The sequence below is a fragment of the Panthera tigris genome, chromosome F3 (assembly GCF_018350195.1).
Source record: "Panthera tigris isolate Pti1 chromosome F3, P.tigris_Pti1_mat1.1, whole genome shotgun sequence".
Lineage (NCBI taxonomy): Eukaryota > Metazoa > Chordata > Mammalia > Carnivora > Felidae > Panthera > Panthera tigris.
In genome coordinates this window covers 18,592,323-18,613,011 of record NC_056678.1, presented here as the reverse complement: position 1 = coordinate 18,613,011, position 20,689 = coordinate 18,592,323, and the positions used below count along the sequence as shown (strand labels likewise).

Genomic DNA, 20,689 nt, shown 5'->3' with positions numbered 1-20,689 from the left:
AAGTTTTAAAAGTGCTGAAATGTTCCTTACATCTACTCATTCCCAGTAAAAAAAAAAAAGAAAAAGAAAACGGTCTCCTAATTAGTAATTTTAAACACATGGATTTTTGGGAGGGGAACATAATTTCGACCACTTTTAATAACCTTTGAGAATGAACAGTATGAAATTTCCCGAGCATTCATTCACACACTCCGCTGGTCCTGTGATTCTGGATTCCGCGAACATGCCATCAATGCCTGAACGAGGAAAGGCTGGTTTGCTCGATGAGTGTCTGCCTCGGGAGGGGTGTGGGCTGGGCCCCTTTTCCCTCAGCAGCCCACCTAGACTACAACAGACGCATCTCAGCCTGCCAGAACACGTTCTAGGGATGCAGACTGGCATCCCTAGGAAAGCAAGTCCTTGGCATTCCAGCAAGCCAAGAGAAAGGATCACAGCCTCCAAATGCAGAAGGTAGGCTGTGCAAAAGCTAAGAGAATGATCTGAAATCCCACCCCTGGCGTGTTTTGAATCTCTTTGTCTTTGAGAAGACACTTTAGTACCTTGCACAGGCCAGTCCTGGGGGAGACAGAGTCACAGGGGCACCTACAGCTGGGGGCTTCTGCCCTGTTTCTGCAACCTTATCCCATTTCTATCAAGGTCCCTCTGAGAACTCTTAAAATTCCAACTGAAGAGCACCAACACCAATATCCTGGTTTCTCCTTTCCTCCGCCAAATAAATACTTTTGAGATCTCTCTCAAAAATTTGCTTTGCCATTTCATTCGCTAGGTATGGTTTACAGAATCAAAGAAGTGTTTAAATGGTGTTAAATATATACTTGATTCAGAGGCGCTGCAGGAGCCTTTAGTCAAAGGAAGCTTGGAGAAGATCCTTGTACAATGAAAATAACCTCCCAACTTATCAGTCAACTAAGGTCAGATGTTTGCATATCAGGTTTTCGTAAAGCGAGACATCACAGTATTAAGTACTCGTCCAACACGTCTCATATTCACTCGGTGAACACATACTGTCTATGTTTACTTAATACTATCTGAACGTTTTTGCCTCTACTGTGTGGTCACAAATTAACCCACAGAGACCCTGACAGCTTTCTAGGGTGCAAAGGCCCACAAAACCCAAATATTATGCCGATCAGATCCTAAAGGCTCAGAGCTCCCTTTTCTACCAGTTTGAAAGTCTGAGAAAAAAACAGACTTCGGGGTGTGTGCTCTCAAATTAAATCCAGGTGAGTCTTCAGAGCCCAGTGTTCAAAGACAACACTTCAAGCTGACCTATGAGTCAAGCCCTGCTGTGACACAGCTTTGGCTGCCTGGCCTCTGCATGAGAAAGAGAAAGAACAAGGAAAATGGGTGATTAATTGGCATTTCAGGTTAAATGAGGACTAAAATCATATTTTTTCCCTTTCTTATTGAAAGTCTTTCTAAAATGTTTTCTTCTGTTTTCCACTAAGAAATTTAATTTTTTTAAATGTTTATTATTTATTTTTAAGAGAGAGAGACAGAGTGTGAGCAGGGGAGTGGCAGAGACAGAGAGGGAGACATAGAATCGGAAGCAGGTTCCAGGCTCTGAGCTGTCAGCACAGAGCCCGACGCGGGGCTGGAACTCACGAACCATGAGAGCATGACCTGAGCTGAAGTCGGAAGCTTAACCGACTGAGCCACCCAGGCTCCCCATCCAACAAGAAACTTAAATTGGCCAAAAGCAACCTGGAAGAGTTGAAATAGTACCAAATTGGGAACCAAAAAACTTGGAATCTGGTCCCAGCCTACTGCTGTGTGATGTCTGGAAAGTGCCTTTCCCTCTCTGGGCCTCACGTTCCCATCTGTGAAGTAGAGGCTGGGCTGGGTTGTCACCAGGCCCATGTTGTTCTGAGAGTCCATGCCTGGGATTTCTAGGCTCATCCTGAAGGACTTCAAGGTCCTCATCCTTCTCATCACTTCTCACTGTTACACATCCTGTGACAGTCCACAGAGGGTAGAAAGGATTGAGCTGAACCTACATTTTGATGGGCAGGTTTTGTTTCTACTAGATCCCTCCTTTGAATTCATCTTGCAATCATATGCTTCTATCTCCTAAAAAAGTGGAACCACTAAAACATTATGGTTAGTTGAGGATACTGGGTAGTTGGAATCCAGTGTATCAAGATTTCGCTACAAGTAACAATGCCCAACTGTGTCACAGTAGATATACATGCACATCTACGCATAGGAGCTCAGGAAAAAGCGAATCTGCATGGACCAAAATGGACAGAGGAGGCCTCAGAGAAGAGGGGCATGAGCCAGCCCCGGTCCCATCGGCTGGCAGTGTCTTGAAGGCTTTGGGTCCTTCCCGTGCTACCGCATCACCATGGAAGGATGAAAATAGCAACTAGCACCGACTGACCTCACACTACGCCCCAGGCACAGCGCTAAGCACATGCTGTGCATTAATTTATTTAATCATCACAGCAATTCTATGAAAGAGAAATGGTCGTGATGCCAGTTTTACCAATGAGGGGACTTTAACCTGCCAAGTTCACACAGTTAGTCAAGGGCTTAAGCCCAGAACACCTGCCTGCAGATCCTGAATTCCTAACCACTACATTAAGGAAAGAATTTAAAAAAAAAAAAAAAAGGAAAAGAAAGAATTCAGATGGAGGAAGAGATCGAGGTAGGGCCTTTCAGGTAGGGAGTCTGTTTGTGCAGAGGCCAGGAGCTGGTAAGAGGGGGGTCATGTGGAGGGGAGAGATAAGACTTCCCTGACTTGGGAAAGCGGTTGACTCTGGGAGTGAGGAGAGAGCAGGTTCTGTGTGTGGAAAGTGGCTAGATTATTCTCAATTCATTCTATTCAAAGTGCCCACTCCACTCCAGACCCCGTCTTGGGTGCTGGGGTGACACATACATGATCAAGATCCAGCCGAGCCCCCAGAAGCCTGCAGGCAATCAGAGGGCTCCCGCCACTGAGCTGAGTAGCTTGAACTTGAGAGGGAGGTGGAAGCCACCATGGTTCTGGACTAGAGAAAAGACTGGAAGTCTGCAGTCAGGTGGGAGGCAGGGCCAGGAGGAGGGATGGTGACAGAAGTTCCAGGAACAGCAAGGTCAGCAGGTGCCTTCCTCCTTCCTGCCTGGCTTTCTGCAGCCAGCATATGGCACGTCTCTCCTAAGTTCCCAGACCTTGCCGTGGGCAGAAAGCCAGAAGGGGTGGGGCCACCTGCTCACATCCCCTCCTCTGCCATGGCTGCTCCTGGCTAAGGTCAGGCCAGTAACACTCAGCACTCTGTCCAAGGGCGAAGTAAGACTGCCACACCCAGGGAGGGAGCCGTGCCCAAGATTACCTCCATCCACAGGACGCATGCCACAGGCTAGAATCATAAGGATTATAAGGATATTCTATTGTGCAATTATTTCAAATTATTAATGTGCCTTGAAACAAACAATGTCTAAAATACATCTCTGCTATGGCTAGTGTTTATTATTATTCTCCATAAAGTTGGAACTTATTTCAAAATAGTTCTTGAATACCTACTTTGTATTCAATAAATATGTGTCAAATAAATAAATTAGTGAGTGAATAGATTAAAAATAATGGAGCTAGGTACCGCCTGTGTTTTATGTTAAAAGAATTCTACCCCCTAAAAAAAAAACGTTTGTGATAACTCCAGATTTTTAGGGAACCAGAGAAGGAGCAAAGGCTGGAAATACTTGGAACCCAAGGAAAGTTTCCAGGTCCCTTCTTGGCCTCTCCTTCAGATTAACAAGATTAACTTTCCCTAGGTATACTCTCTATCCCTTCCTTTCTCTAATGTTAACAGAAGCACAAAACAAAAGTTCTAGGGAGAGAATGAGAAAGAGATCATATGTTCAAACCAGAGGAAGCAAATAAATAGAAGAGATAATTTCTGAAAATTTAGAAATAATCATAGTTAGGGGCACCTGGGTGGCTCAGTCAGTTAAGCTTCTGACTCTTGATTTCAGCTCAGGTCATGATCTCACAATTTGTGAGTTTGAGCCCTTGCTTCGGGCTCCACAATGACAGTGTGGAGCCTGCTTGGGATTCTCTCTTTCTCTCTCTCTCTGCCCTCCCCCCCCCACTTGCATACATGCTCTCTCTCAAAATAAATAAACTTACAAAAACAAAAAGAAAGAATCATAGTTAAACCAAGTTGCAATCATATCCAGTTTTTCTAGGAGACTAGACCTTGGTCAGTATCTCTCAAGTATTGATAGATTTGGGGAGTTGAGGAAGTTGAAGTGGGGGCTGAGTAACCACTCCTTCTAGGGTATTGTTGCGTGAATTTAAAACCTCTTGGCCACCTTCTAAATCAATAGGACTTGGAGATTACCATGCTTCCTGTGTCTACTTCCAGACAGAATTCGCTCTACAGTCTGCATCAAGACCTACATCTTGCCCTTCGTGTGTTCACCCATTCATTCATGCTCATCAAACCTGTGCTGGATGAGCTTTATTTGCTGATAATGCACCCAGTGCCATGGGTGCAGCCATGTACAAAGGACAACCCCTGACCTCAAGCAGCCTATAGCTCAGTGGGGAGCTGGCCCGGGAGAGAAATGGCACAGGAGTAGGGGCCACGTGCGTCCGTTTCACATCAGCACAGTGCCTGGCACACAGTAGGAACCCAGTAAGTATCTGTTGAATAAATAAACGTGGAATGGGAATTACGGGAAGTTGCTCTGAGTGTCTTCATAAGGCTGAATACAGGTTACTGGGAGAACCCGGCAGAGAACAAACCTACGTCAGTGAGACCAAGGAAGATTTCCTGGAGGAAATCATATTAACTAAAAAGCCAGGAAGTGACTTAGAGTAAGTTAGATGAATGTGGGTTTGGGGAAACGGTTTTCTGTTGGGAGGAAAAGGGCAAAGGGCAGAGGCCAGAGGTTCAGGAAAGAGTGGTATATCTGTGTCACTGCTTGAAGTCTGGTGTTGAAGGAATTAACTGAGTGAGTGTGTGTGTGTGCGTGTGTGTGTATGGGAATGGGTTTGTGAGCATGTGTCAATCCTGGAGGGCAGTGACGAGTCTGAGGGCGTAAGTAGGGTCCCGTGTGGCAAATGAAGGCAGCAAAACTTGACCCTGAGCACACAGTGTGGTCACCCAAGGGTCGGGGCAGGAAAGTGACTTGAGCTGCTTTGTATTTGAGAAAACTCCCTTTGGTGCAATTAGCCAAGGGATGAATCGATCCGTCAGGTGAGAGACGTCCGCAATTAATGTGGCCAAAAGGAAGGCAGTGGCCACACAGGTCCGAAAGATACTGTCCAGGTAAAGTAGCCATGATTTGGTGGCTGGTTCCTGGTATTATATGGGATATATATTGAGGGCGGTAGGGGCGAGGGGTCTCCGTGAGGGACAGGAACTCCTAAGTGCTGGCCTGTGTGGATGGAGCCCTTTGCTGAGAGCAAAAACAAAAAACAAAACAACAAAACAGGGAAGGGTTCGGTTGGGATAGGCTGGGCCCCCCACTCCTTCCTGCTCCTGCCACAGAAGTTAGAGACTGCTTGGCCCAGCGGGCAAAAGCGTGTCGTCTAGGAACAGAGCGCTCAGGTTCCGATCCTGGGGCTGCATGAATAGGCTGTGTGATCTTGGGCAGCGTCCTACCCTGTTCTGCTCTGTGCTCCAGCTCCTCCAGCCACTTCCTCGACTTGTTCTGAGGAGCACATGTGTTCAGGCTTGTGTGGTGACCACAGTCAGGCCTGGCACAAAGTACTCCATGAGTTATTGTCGAAGAAAAACTTCTTCAGTAAGGTCTTGGAATGACTGGGGCCTGTGTATGCACACTTTACATTTGTTACTTCACCTTCCGCTATTTTCCCCTGCATTTATGTTGTGTCCTACTTTAGATTACTAGGGTTTTTCCTTTTTAAGTTCATCTACTTTGAGAGAGAGAGAGAGAGAGAGAACAAGTGGGGGAGGGGCAGAGAGAGAGGGAGAGAGGGAGAATCCCAGGTAGGCTCCACACTGTCAGTGCAGATCCAGACGTGGGGCTTAATCTCACAGACTGTGAGATCATGACCTAAGCTGAAGTCAGATGCCTAACTGGCTGAGCCACCCAGGTGCCGCCGCTGTGTCCTCCTTTGGATTACTAGTGCTTTATAATAAGGCCTGGAGACTTGGATCTCTCTTACCTTGAAATGAAATCTCTCTGAACCTGCGTCTGCTTCTGACATTCACCCCCTTCCCTCACAGCCGGGTTTCTGTAGAGAGCACAAGACTCTGCTCTCAGGGAACCTGGGGCTCAGTCGGTTAAGCATCCAACTTCGGCTCAGGTCACGATCTCGTGGTTCATGAGTTCGAGCCCCACGTCGGGCTCTGTGTTGACAGCTCAGAGCCTGGAGCCTGTTTCAGATTCTGTCTCCCTCTCTCTCTGCCCCTCCCCTGCTTGTGCTCTGTCTCTCTCTCTCCCTCTCTCTCTCTCTCTCTCTCAAAAACAAATAAACACATTTAAAAATTTTTCAAAAAAAGACTCTGCTCTCTGTCTTCACCCTCCAGCCATTCATTCATATTTCCACTCACGGTAATGGGACGTCCCCTCCCAGGACCCCAACTCTGGAGTGGAAACTCTCTCTCAAGCCACCAGTGATATTCTTTTAAAGAATTTTTTCAATGTTTCTTTTATTTTTTGAGAGAGAGAGCACGCATGTGCACATGAGCGGGAGAGGGGCAGAGAGAGAGAGGGAAGGAGACAGAGAATCCAGAGCTCAAACCCACAAACTGTGAGACCATGACCTGAGCTGAAACCACGAGTCAGACACTGAACCGGCTGAGACACCCAGGCGCCCCAGCCGCCAGTGATGTTCTAACTGCTGGATCTAAGCGAGCCCATGTCAGGCTTGCCAGTTGGCCACCCCTGCACCATCTGACATGTTGGGAACCCATCCTTTTCCCTTTCCCCAATTCTGCTGCCTCCCAGGCCTCCTCTGCCTCTCTGGTCACCAGCTCTCCTTCCCTGGCCGTAGGGAACCCTCAGGCTCCTCGGGGTAAACCGGCCCCGGCCAGCGGCTGGGCTGTGATCATTAGTTACAGGTCCTGGCACTGGGCACAGAGCGCCTTCCAGGCACAGTCCCTGGCTTCCCCATCTTTGCTTCTCCAGCACACGGTCCAACGCCTGAAACTTCGCCTGACGGAAGTTCAATATACTGGATGAGTGAATATATGAGTGGAGGAAGAAGCAAACAGAACCCAGCTACCTCCGTTCCTCCCTAACCTTCCTAAAATGTACAGCAATGATCTGTACGAAAATGAGCAAATGCTGAGTCACCGCCCAACTGATGACTCACGAATGGATTGATTAACTTTTGAACTCTGTGACTTCCCCTCTGATTAGTAACTGGACTTCTAATCCAGAAATAAGCTAAATGACTAGTCTTGGTATCCCAACTGGTTGCCATGTCAAGGTCAAATGTTCTGAGACTCGGAGGTCCCGTGACCATACTGTATATTCGGGCAGAACCGTGTTCCATCACCACTCATTGCTGCCTCATAAAGACAACTGGGATGTTTTCGTTTGGCCGCTGGATTTATTTCCTGGATGTTCTCTTTTTTAAAAAAATTCAAACAGATGAACACAGGATAGGAGGAGCAAAAATAAGATAAAAACAGAGAAGCAGACAAAGCATGAGAGACTCTTAAATACAGAGAACAAACAGAGGGCTGCTGGAGGGGTTGTTGGGTGGGGGGATGGACTAAATGGGCGATGGGCATTAAAGAGGGCACTTGCTGGGATGAGAGCTGGGTGTTAGGTATAAGTGATGAATCACTAAATTCCATTCCTGTAATCATTATTATACTATATATTAACTAACTTGGAAAACATTCCATGCTCATGGATTGGAAGAATAAATATTGTTAAAATGTCAATACTACCCAAAGCTATCTACACATTCAATGCAATCCCAATCAAAATTCCACCAGCATTCTTCTCGAAGCTAGAACAAGCAATCCTAAAACTTCTATGGAACCACAAAAGGCACCGAATAGCCAAAGTAATTTTGAACAAGAAGACCAAAGCAGGAGGCATCACAATCCCAGACTTTAGCCTCTACTACAAAGCTGTAATCATCAAGACAGCATGGTATTGGCATAAAAACAGACACATAGACCAATGGAATAGAATAGAAATCCCAGAACTAGACCCACAAACGTATGGCCAACTAATCTTTGACAAAGCAGGAAAGAACACCCGATGGAAAAAAGACAGTCTCTTTAACAAATGGTACTGGGAGAACTGGCCAGCAACATGCACAAGGTTGAAACTAGACCACTTTCTCACACCATTCACAAAAATAAACTCAAAATGGATAAAGGACCTGAATGTGAGAACAGGAAACCATCAAAACCCTAGAGGAAAAAGCAGGAAAAAACCTCTCTGACCTCAGCCGCAGCAATTTCTTACTTGATACATCCCCAGAGGCAAGGGAATTAAAAGCAAAAATGAACTATTGGGACCTCATGAAGCTTCTGCACAGCAAAGGAAACAACCAACAAAACTAAAAGGCAACCAACGGAATGGGAAAAGATATTTGCAAATGACATATCAGACAAAGGGCTAGTATCCAAAATCTATAAAGAGCTCACCAAACTCCACACCCGAAAAACAAATAGCCCAGTGAAAAATGGGCAGAAAACATGAATAGACACTTCTCTAAAGAAGACATCCAGATGGCCAACAGGCACATGAAAAGATGCTCAATGTCGCTCCTCATCAGGCAAACACAAATCAAAACCACACTCAGATATCACCTCACGCCAGTCAGAGTGGCTAAAATGAACAAAACAGGAGACTATAGATGCTGGAGAGGAGGTGGAGAAATGGCAACCCTCTTGCACTGTTGGTGGGAATGCAAACTGGTGCGGCTGCTCTGGAAAACAGTGTGGAGGTTCCTCAAAAAATTAAAAATAGACCTACCCTGTGACCCAGCAGTAGCACTGCTAGGAATTTACCCAAGGGATACAGGAGTACTGATGCATAGGGGCACTTGTACCCCAATGTTTATAGCAGCACTCTCAACAATAGCCAAATTATGGAAAGAGCCTAAATGTCCATCAACTGATGAATGGATAAAGAAATTGTGGTTTATATACACAATGGAGTACTACGTGGCAATGAGAAAGAATGAAATATGGCCCTTTGTAGCAACGTGGATGGAACTGGAGAGTGTGATGCTAAGTGAAATAAGCCATACAGAGAAAGACAGATACCATATGGTTTCACTCTTATGTGAATCCTGAGAAACTTATTAGAAGACCATTGGGGAGGGGAAGGAGAAAAAAAATGTTAGGGAGCCAAAGCATAAGAGACTCTTAAAAACTGAGAACAAACGAGGGTTGATGGGGAGTGGGAGATGGGTATTGAGGAGGGCGCCTGTTGGGATGAGCACTGGGTGCTGTATGGAAACCAATTTGACAATAAATTTCACAAAAAAAAATGTTTTTAAAAATCCCTGAATAAATAATTAAATTCAAAGAATAGGATTGTTTTAAAGTAGGCAGTGAACATGGGAAAGAGAGGATGTTGTTACTTCTCGGACACAAACTTAGCCTAAGATATGCTTTCTGGAAGGTGCCAGGGTCACAGTGTGTATGATGCAACGAGCCCTGAGAGTAACCAGATTCCATGTACTGGAGAGCAGAAGCATGGAGTTTATGTATCTATTTATGGCATCAGGAACTGAAGCTAACGGATGTTCAGAATCCAAACTAAGGTGCAGCCTCCCTCTCCTCTTTATTTGGCCTCCCTGAGGAGCAGACTACGATGGGAACAAGAAGGAGCCAAGGGCACACATTCTGAATGACTCTGAGGGGCAGCCGCAGAGGAACAATAAAGAAGAGTGTGAAGGACAGGGCAGGGAGGAAGGACAAAGTGTTGCAGGTGACAAACAGCAGATGAGTTTATTTGGGCTGCCAAAGGGGATTCCTGGTTCCCAGCCCTGACACTCTTGAGCACTTCCAACTCGACAACCTGTGCTCCAGCCAAGGGCAATGCCAAGAGTCCTCACGGGTTGCGGGTCATCCTTGAGAACTGGGAGAGGACACACGGCTCACAGAGGACGGGGAGAGAGCGGCTAATGGCACCGCGCAGGTCACTCAAAGCCCGTCCTCAGGATCTTGTCTCCCTGAGATCATAGAAGGGCTAAGAGGCACGAACTTAAGGCTGCGGGTGAGGACAGGAAAGGCCCTAATAATAACTGATAATAACAGGGGTCAGGCCTGACGCTGGAGTGTGACAAGGAGGATGGTCACATGGTCGTACTCAGAGGAAACTCCTCTGTGCTACCACTGGGAAGTGACTCTCCTTCCCCCACAGATACCTGGGCGGCCCCTAAGCCCCAAATCTGCCCCTTGTGAGTCAGACACTAGGCCCTGAACAGAATGGCTCACAGGGCGACAGCAATGAACCCAAAGCCGGAACCCAGGAGAAAGTTCAGGGCATTGTGAGGGAGCCATACGGGCTTTATTTTTCCTCCTCCTCTGTTTCTCTTCTCCTTTTCTTTCTGCAGGTGCTGCCCCATCACAGTCTGATGTACTATGCCTGCTGGGGGCCTGAATGTTCCCCATGTGCATGTAATTTAGGGCTCATGTGTATGTGTGTGTGGAAAGTACTAGAAAGCAACGCAATTCAGGCCAAAGGAGAGCTCCCTCCATGCAGAGCTAGGTTCAGGGAAGAAAGGGCCATTTTAGGGTGCCCTTGAGAAGCTGGAGGAGGGAGCCTCATGACAGCATCCGCCTCCACCAGTAAGGGTTCCCTGTGACTGCAGAGACCTCAGCACCAGAATCCAGGTGTCTCTACCCGCCACACAAGACAACAGCACAGTTCTCAAGGACCACCAGGTGCCATCAGATGTAAGCAATGGCCCTAATCATCAGTGAAGTCGCAGGAACCCTTTTCACTTTGAGGGTCAGAAATATAAAACCGAACCCTCACGCATGGCTGGGGATTGCAAAATGGTGCAGCCACTTTGGAAAGTGGTCTGGCAGTGCCTCAAAATGTTAAACACAGAGTGAAACACCGAAAGAAATAAAAACGTAAGTCCACCTGTGCACAACGTTCATAGCAGCTGTGTTCACAGTGGCCGAGAAGTGGAGGCCACCACAGTGTCCATCAACCGAAGAATGGATGAATACAGTGTGACAGATCTACGGACTATTACTCAGCAAATAAGAAGGAATGAAACTCTGGCACATGTTAAACATGATCAGCCTCCAGTGAAAGAAGCCAGGTTCAGATACCAAATGCCCAGAATAGGCAAATCTGTTGAGGCAGAAAAGAGATTAGCGGTGTCTCTGGTGGTGGTGGATAAGGGAAGGTGAGGAGGGAGATGGGGAGTGACTGTTAAGGGCGACAGCGTCTCTTCGGGGTAGAATGAAACCTTCTAAACTTAGATTGATAAAAGTCTCCCAATTCTTAAAAAAGAAAAACCGTTAATTGTAGAGTTTAAATGTGACAGTATAGAAGTTATATTTTGATGCTATTTTTTTAAATAGAAAATAAGTCACTATAAACTCCACCTGGAATGATCAGACCAAGAAATTAGCAGGACTTGTTGCCTGTGGGAAGGAAATCTCTGGGAAGTTTTGTTTTTACTTGAAAAGAAGGTGTGGATACTGCCATAGCCCCTCAGTTGGTATTATTCTGGACAGCACAGAGCTAGGAAGCAAAGCAAGAGAGGGCTGTGGGAGACAGACGGCATACAGGAAGTGCCCTTAATATCACAGGGCAGCAAACTCTGGCGTGCCACCTGTTCTTGTAAATAAAGTTTTACTGAAACACTGGCACATTCGTTCATCTACAGATCGTCCGAGGCTGCTCCCATACTCTAATGACAGAATAGCCGCAACAGAGGATGGCCTGCAAAACCTAAGCCATTTACTACTGTTCCTTTACAGAAAAAGTTTGCTGACCCTTGCTCTAAACTCACAAGTCTAGAGTCTTGCTACTTAAATACGGTCCCCACACCAGCAGGATCACCTAGGAGTCTGTTAGAAATGCAGCATCTCAGGCTGCCCCAGACCTACTGAATCAGAATCTGCATTTGTGTTAGTTAGCTGCGTCAGTGCAAAAGCAGATGCGAAGATGGGATCGATGTGCGACGAATTAATTAGGGGCGACAACTACGAGAGAGAATAGGATGGGAGCCTGAAAAGGCTGGGGGAGCCATCAGTCCATGCTGCCAGTCTGACCCGGAAGGGAGGTTTGGTGGAAGGCTACTGTTCGGGCTGAGGAACCCTGCCCGAAGAAAGGGGCTGCTCCCATGAAGGTGGGAGGGGGCCCCGCACCCGGCAGCTCCTCTCCCAAGCCCCTGACGCACCTCTATAGTCAGCAAAAGCGAAATTTGAGAGCCACGGCCCCATTCTCCAAAGAGCCGCCGGTTTCAGAAAGTTCCTCTCACCATTTTTCTCATCCCTAATGGGTGTCCAGGAATCGAATGTCTACCTTACGTGTCCTGCAGACGTAAGTGACAGCCTAACACCGTGCTGGATATCTGGGGATGACAAAAGTGAATCAGACATGAATTTGGCTCCTGAGGAAATTTCGGCAGATAGAAACGAGACATGTGCCAGAGCTAACGAGGCAGGAAGCAACGTGTGCCCCCAGGAAACCACACCCGAAGGGCTATGGAAGTGGGGAAGCAGAGATCACCCTCACACAGGGAATCGGGAAGGCTGCATGGCCAGGGGGCTCAGCAGGCAGCGGTGAAAGGAGGGACGGAGTAACAGCCCATTTCACTTCTCACACTAGACGTCGCCTCCCTTCTGGAGGGGCATGCAGGCACAAGATACAAAGTCCTCATGGGCAGATGCTAACTTACAACCATCAGGGCACATGCCTCGTCCACACAAGCACGCTCACGTATCTCGTCCTCGCCAAGGTGGGCAAACCCACCCCCAGGGACTGTCGTCGGCATGCGTGTCCATGGCTCTTCCATGCAAAGGGTAGGGGTGCTATAACTTTGCTGTACATCTGGGTCCCGGTCCAGGGAGCAGGGCTATAATGTGGAAGGAAATGGGTAACTCCTTAGGGTCCCATGAGGGCCACCACTCCGATTTTGACCGCTATCGTCACATACAAAGAGGCAGCTGAGGGAGATGGTCACAGACGCCTCATTCTCAGAGGAGCTCTGAGAAAGGGATGTATGTGGCTCTTCCCCTGTCATTAAGACTGGATAAAGGGGGACAGAGCACATATGGCCCTTTTAAATTCTCTTCACGTCTACACTGACACTTCTGCGTATGGGAACCTGTCTTCTGTGAAGCTCCGTGCTCCGCACAATGAAACTTCTTACCCTGAGGACGCAGCTCCCTTCTTGGGAGAAGGGGGTATCTTAGCATCCCGTGAAATCGCATTTCTTAGATGTCATTCAAAACAAAACACAGAGTCATCAAGGTGCCTAAACAAGGCCAGTTAGACACTAGCCCTCAAGAAAACCCAAAAAGCACTGAAAGTTGTGTCAACTATGTGAACATGTACATTTTTCTGAGGAGTAAGGACAGCTTTCATCAGATTCTCACAAAGGTTTGGGATGCCAAAGAAGCTTCAGTGCCACTGTCCAGTTCATTCAAAATAGTACTGCCCACGCTAAAAAGAACACATGATTTTAAAAAACAGAGTTCTTTTAAGCATCTGATTCTAGTGTTCTCAATCATCTTGAAACCATCTTGTGAAAATTCCTATTTACCACCATTCCTGTCTCACAGATTAGCTCACTAAATTCCTAAGAAGTGAAAGTTAACATCCCACCTGAGGAAAAATTACAGGTTGGTGGGTAGAACCAAAGATGAGCAGGTTCATGCCCACTGCGCTTAATGATGACTGTCTCCCCCCATTAATACTAAGTCCTAAGTACCATGGACCAAGCCCCGTGTTGGGCACTTTACATATATGACTTATGTAAACAACGCAAGACATTATCTCATTTCTCAATGTGAGGAAACCAAGGCTCCAACCGGTTCAACGGATTGCGAGAACAGAGCGCTGGTAAGTGTCAGAAGTGGGATCTGAGGCCAGGCCGGTCTGACTCCCCAGTTCTGTACTGGGATATGCTCTGAAACTTGGATCCTCAGAGGAGGAAGACTGGTCTTCAAGTCAGGGACAGTTTCTTAGACATCTTTGTATTCCCTACAGTGCCCTGCCGGGCTTTGCATGGCAAGGCGCTCAGTAAATATTTGTTGAATGAAGAAACGTGGGCCCAGGCTCTAATCCTGCCGTGGACTTACTGACTCAGTCTCCTGCAACTTGGAGCTGCAGGTGGTTACTCAGCTGGGCAACTGCAGGGAACATTTGAAATCAATTATGCGTGAGGAGCAACCTATTAAAAGTCTCTCTTCTGTGTACGCTGGGGTTGAAGGAGGGGAAAGGAAGTTGAGAAGGAGGGAAAGGAACAGGATGGTTTCAGGGGTGGGTGCTGGAGCTTAAGGATTTCATCAGGACGGGACAGAATTTGGCTTCTGTCCACTGCTGAGTTCCAAAAGTCCAACCAAATGGGCTCCTGACCTCAGGCTACTCCTCCTTGGCCCCACGTCCCTAAATTGCCAGGCCCTTGAGAAGTGACTTTTAGGGAGGCCTCTACACTGGAGCAGCTGCACACGCCCGTTTCCTAGGTCTCCATTGCCCTGCTTCAGAGCACAGGCAACAGGCAACTTTGGGGGTGCCTACCTCTGGGGTGGGGGGTAGGGAGTCGGCACCATCACGCCCCCTTTAGGGGCCAGAGAGAAGCTCAGCACTGAAAGGCTGAGGCCTGCGTTGCCCTTGGCCGTAAATAAAAGGATTCCGGCAATCCATTCTGGAGTTCAACTTCCTATTTTGGAAGAACGTGGGAGTTTGGGGTGGAGGGGGAGGTAACTCCAGTTGATTTTGTTTTCTTTACTAGTTGCTACAAGTGCAGGGTGGTCATAACCCCCAAAATGCCATCTTAGCCCTATCACACAGGTCCTGCAAAAAAATACTTGCATGAAGCCGACCCTAAGGGATGCCTACCAACAACACCCTGGGAGGGGATGAAACAAGACAACCCAGAGGCCAGGGCAAGGGCACCAACCCAAGAAACCAGACACATTCCCCACTACGTGGCTTCCCTGGAGCCGCCTCCTCTCCTGTGCGTGAAGCAACACTGCCACCTAGTGCCCTGCGTGCGAAGTACTCCCTGAGGTCCCACATCTCTTGGGCGGGGCAGGGGCCCTGGGGGGGGGGGGGGGGGGGGTCCTTCACCATGGCCAGTGTGGCTGAATGGCTTGATGTCTCTACTGAACGGAAAATGCCCCAAGTTTGGGAGACTAAGAACTGGGAGGCTGGGGCTAAGTGGGTAGAAGCTGAGGTTTGAGAGCCATTGGGAAAGAGCATGGGAGTCAAGTCTAGCACCTCAGATTATCCTCAGTGGTGCAGCAGAACTTCAAAGGCTGAATTACGTTTAGCTCCCAGGCACACGATCTAATTGTTATTCTGCACAGGTGAAGGCCCACCGGCCCAGGGACAGGCAGTGACCTGCCACAGGGCCAGTGCTGGGTAAGAGAGGGGAGATGGCCTGGTCTGTTGATAGGAGTAAGCAAGTTAGAACCAATCAGAGACCTTTATCCCCACGGAGACCTTTCTTTGGCCACCTCGTGTCTCTCAGCCAGGGCCCACAGGAGCTAAGCACAGTGAGTGGACAAAGACGCCTATGCCCTCGGGAGCCCGGCCGCTAAAATCCTAAAGAAGGAAGGCGTCGTTCCCAGCCCCCATCTTTCCCAGACTTTTACCCTAAATCTTTCCTGAAGATGTTCTGATGTGCACAACTCTGAAGAAAGATAGAGGGCAGAAGGTGGAGAGGAGCTAGACCTGGGTAGTCCCTGCCCTCAACCTTCCTGGTGTGGACCTAAAGGGGAAATACCAGTACACCACAGGGGTCCACTTTGATTTCAAGAGGGAGAAGCCCCAGAGGCTACACTGTCTGCAAAAGATTTCCTGCCTAATTTTACATGCTTGGGGACATGAGGGAGTTCAGAGGGGCACTTCAGAGAAGGATCGGAGTGTGTGTGCCGTGGCATTTGAGGAGGGAGGGTGGCTGGTGGTGGACAGGTGGGCAAGGGAGGGAGATGCACTGGGGGCTGGTGGGGACGTGCCCCACGGAGCGCCAGAACTGGAATCAGCTCAGGATGCCACTCTCTGCAGAGCACGAGACAGGACACAGAAGGGATAGGACAGAGGGCAGGCACCCACAGGCCTGAATCTGTTCCCTCAGCTCTGGGTTTTAATAACTGAAAGCAACAGTGTCTGAGAGCCTCACTCATATATTCCTGTTGGAGCCTTCTCTAATTCTTCACAGCCAGGGAACTGATCCCAGGTCCCTCCGTGGCTACTGCAGGAGGCGGGGGAAGCGGAGTCGTGGGTCTCGGTCTAGACTGCAAGCACAGTTTCCCTGGCAGATGGGCACTAGGAAGCGAGATGAGGCAGCAAGAAGATGTCATCTGGGAAAAGGTGTGAAGCTGCCAACTCCGATCAGATAATCATCTCATTATTTCTTCCATTTGGCCCCAGAATAAGGATTTCCTTCTCTCTCTGCCACCACCTATCTCACAGCCCAGCCCCTTCTCTCTTCCCTCCTCTCGCCCCCTCTCCCACCCAAAACTAAAATAAAGCAAAACCACAAGACTCTAGAGTGCTCAGTGTCTGGGAATCCCAGCTTCCAAAGGAGAAATTGCAGCCAAAGAGGGGGAGACAGCGTGTCCAGAAGGGATGTTCCAGCAACACCCCACTGAAAGAGGTTCCCTCCCTCCAGGTTTCTTTCTCCAGGCTGAAACTTATTTGTAGGCATCCGGCAACCTGAGAAGTTTTTAATTTGGGGAGCTGTCAAGCACCTCAGGAGCTCAGGGGTTCTGCTCCCGCTCTGCGTCTGGCACACCTCCCGTGGTTTGGTTTCCCCATCGATGCAAACAGGACTGGCAAACATCAAAGGGCATTGTAGATGATACAAACTAATGAGATTACAATGGATCCACTATGTGCCCAGCCTGGTGTGAGGCTCTATCATGGGGGGCACCCAAAGGGATAATGAGACCGTACACGGTGACCTACAGGTCTAACTCCCACCGCTTGCTGGAAACCTCAGGAAGGCCACAGAATAGTTGTTCCTAATGCCATCCTTTTCTTTGTCCTTCTGGGTGACTTTCTGTGAAAGCCAAGATCTGGGTATAGTGCAAGATACATCCGGGTAGAGTTCTGAGATGTTACCTCTGACCAAAACCATAGAGTTCTACACGGTTCCTTTTTACGTCCTCAAACAACACCAGCGGCCTGGCGTGGGAGCGCCCACCTTTTCCAGCAGACCCCGCTGTTCTCAGGATGGATACGTGACCGTTAGGACAGGCAACAGGGACTCCAGGACCCGGGCCAGATAGTGGTTTTCTGCAAAGTTCCAGGGCTGCTCCAAGCAAGGGGAACTGCCAGGATTTATGGCTGCGCACCTGGCAACCTTGTCCTCCCGCGGCCCAGCCCTGCCCCTCCCACGGCCCGGCACCCCCTACCCCTACCCCGGGCCTGGCTCACTGCACGGGTCCTTGTCCTCACGTCCTCACGTGCAGCATCAAAGGTGCCCAGGCTACGGGAAATAGAGGGCGATACCTCTTCCCCATTGACAAAGACCCAGAGACCTTCCCCTTTAAGGAGGGGTAGGGAGTGAGCCGAAGGTCTGCTAAGTGCAAGCGCCATGTACAGAACCACAGGAGATCAATACTCATTGGGACAATGCTCTTGTGGTTAGAGTCATTATCGTGGATGATGTCTGGAGTCCGGCCGTGCTGATGAATAAGAGCCCTTCCCCCTCTCTCCCTGGCCACCTCTTCCTGGCTTTCCTGCCCCTGCCCCCTTCCTCTCTGTGCCCGCTTCACCTAACCCCGTCAAACGTGAAGCCAGCCGTCCCCCAAAGACCACGGAGAGCCCAGGAGTGGGCCGTTACCTGCAATGATGGCTGGGTTGTTCTGTCCTCCCTCCGGTCTCACCCAGGCTTCCACTGTGAACGCCTCCCGGGGAATCTCAGCCAGCACTTCTGGACGCAGCAGGAGCCGCCCCCGCCTCCCGGAGAAATACAAGACAGGCAGTCCTCCCTGGGACTCTGCTTCCCAGGAGGGGTCCCCTCCACCCTTCTGGATGCCATCCTCCGACGGACTCATTCTGACCCCGTGCACAAGGGGATGCTTCGGCCGCGGCCGGAGACGCTGGGGAGAGACACCGGGCTCTCCCTGCACGGCCCCTACCTGCCCCTTCACCACCTGGCGACGACGCCTGGTCTTGGCCCGGCCCTTGCTTTGGGTCTCTGGTTTGGGTTCCTTTGGGCCCACAAAGGTGGTAGCAGCCGTGGCAGCCGTGGCCAAGCGTTCCCGAGTCCCAACCTCACCTAGAGACTCCTTGGATCCTCCATCACCAAGATAAGTGTCATCGTCTCCCCGAAGCTCAGACCGCCCAGCGGGACCATCCCTGTCCCACGAGGCGGCTGGCTGCTCAGCTGTGCCCCTCAGCCCCACACCTCCAGCTGGGCTCGCAGCCCCCGCGGCAGCTGGCTCACTGCGTCCCGCGGGGCGGGTTCCCTGCCCCCCCACGGGGTAGGGCCTCAGGTAGTCCCCAGGCCTGCTGGGGTAGACCCCAAAAAGATGATGCTGGGGAGCGGCTCTGGGTCTTGGCGGCCTGGCCCCCAGCCAACAGCGTTCTCCTTCCGACAGCACCTGGTTCAGGCGTCCCCTCTGAGCCAGGGACCTCTTGCGTGTCCAGCCCGGCTCAGAGCCGGCAGTGCCGAGCGCCCACCCGGCCAGAATCACCAGGCTTATTCTCAGGATCTTTGGGCCCATCATACCTCCCCCAGCTCTTTACACAGAACCAGAAGTCAACTTCTGGGTACCACACCGGAGTGATGGGGGAGAAGAGGAGGAGACGGCTAGCAGTGGATTCGCAGTCACCGGGGAAACTGTTTTCGTTCAGGGACCAAACTTTCAGGAGCAGCAGCACCCAGGGAGTGCGTCTTCGGGCTCCCTGCGCGGGGCGCTGTGCTGCGTGAGCTGTGCTGCCCTCTCCCTTCTCCCCTGACCTGCTTCTCCTGGCTCTAGTTTAGTCCGTGCAGCACGAAGTTCATTTCTCCGGGTTCCTCTGAACCTCCTCCCACTCGGCTCAGGTTTCTTTCTTTTTCTGTCCCTTCTTCACTGGCCCCTCCCCTCGCTGATACTACAGGAGAGACCCACGGATGGAGGTGAGCCAAGTCCCTCTCAAACACACACTCCCTCACCAACACATACCCCTCGCTACCTGAAGTCATTCAAAGGACGCTGATCTTCTAATTTTCATGGCTTTCTCCTTCTTCCTTCCCTAGGAGTTACGTTCTTTTCGTAGCCCTTAACCTAAGATAGAGCAACCTTCAAACAAATCGCGAGAAGAACTTGCATACAGAGACACAGAATTTGATGCTTATTCTCTAAAAATGCAAAAGGATTCTGGGGGCACAAAATTCCAAGCTGGTACTTAGCTTTTGCTCTCCAGATGTCCTCCTCAGCCAGATGCCCATCCAGCTGCCAGTCTGCCTGTGCAGGTCACAGTGTTTCCCTCAGCCCGGTGCTTGGGCGTGTGGAGTGGTGAAGGTTTTCTAATCCCCTTCCAACTTGTTGGTATGTTGTAAGTCTCCGTGAAGTTCTCCTTGGGGAAGCCAGTCTGGTGTCCTAATAACCTGATGAGTCTGACAGCCCTTGACTTCACCTTCTGGGAGTCTCGTGGGTCCCTGGGAAGATGGGAAAGAGAGGCAGAAGAGCATGTACTTCAGGGGACCTGTTCTCTCTGGTGCCTCCTGCTCTCCTCTCTCCCTCTCCCTCTGCCTGTAATTATCGTCTTGTTTGTTTCATTTAAAGACGATGATGATGTCAAAGCTAATAAGTTCGATGTATCACTCCACCTCCTCCCTGCCCCTCCTTCCTCCTGACAACCTCTCCACCTCACTGAGGCACTGGGGACAGGCACGACTTCCGGTTTCCCCGGTAAACATCTTGGGCTTTCTCCTTCAGCAGCCGCAGCCTACACAATCAATAACAATCAATACTGTCTTGGAGCAGTCTTTTTGGTGTGTATTCTCTCTCTGTCTCTCTCTCCCTCAGACAGACACACACACACACACACACACACACACACACACACACACACTCGCACATGTGTTGTGAACAGATCTGCTTACTGTCTAATAACCCCCCACCAGCCTCTCAGGGACCACTTGCTTCTCTCTCTTTTGTTTTGCCACAAGCCTCCTGTATTTTTTTTCCTACTTCAATCATTTGGGATTCAAAAGAACAATGCCCCAAATTCACTTTACACCGGACACTGGGAGAAAGGAGAAATGGACACATCTGACCTAAGAAGCATTAAATGGAAATGCCATGAATCGTACTCCGTAGATCTTCCTATTCTCTCTGAAGTTCCTCACTCTGAAGTTACCAAAAGTCACCATATGCCGAGTGCGCAAATAAGCAAATGAGATGCTCAAAATAAGTAATTTACAAAAATGAACAGCTAAACCCAAGCAGCTATTTTTTCCAATTGATTTCCAATGAATGGATAGGCTGGGGAAGTAAATAACGTGTCTCCAGCCTCCGTAATAATGCTTGCCTCGAGGCAGGCTATCTCAAGGAGTCCCACCCCCAAAACACATGTACGTGTGTATGCACACTCACACACATATGTGCACACCGAGAGCATGGTTGTG

The 20,689-nt window shown here is 49.4% G+C and overlaps 1 protein-coding gene across 2 annotated transcripts in view; it reads right to left on the bottom strand.

The window, feature by feature from the left end:
• The window catches only part of PAPPA2 (pappalysin 2), a 269,050-nt gene extending 250,161 nt beyond the window's left edge, over positions 1 to 18,889 (bottom strand). For both annotated transcript variants that reach the window (XM_042976274.1, XM_042976275.1), the window contains exon 1: positions 17,915 to 18,889. In XM_042976274.1, the coding sequence (XP_042832208.1) occupies positions 17,915 to 18,803 (889 nt within the window). In that variant the 5' untranslated portion in view covers positions 18,804 to 18,889. The remainder of the gene's footprint in view (positions 1 to 17,914) is intronic.
• Positions 18,890 to 20,689: the final 1,800 nt, after the last annotated feature.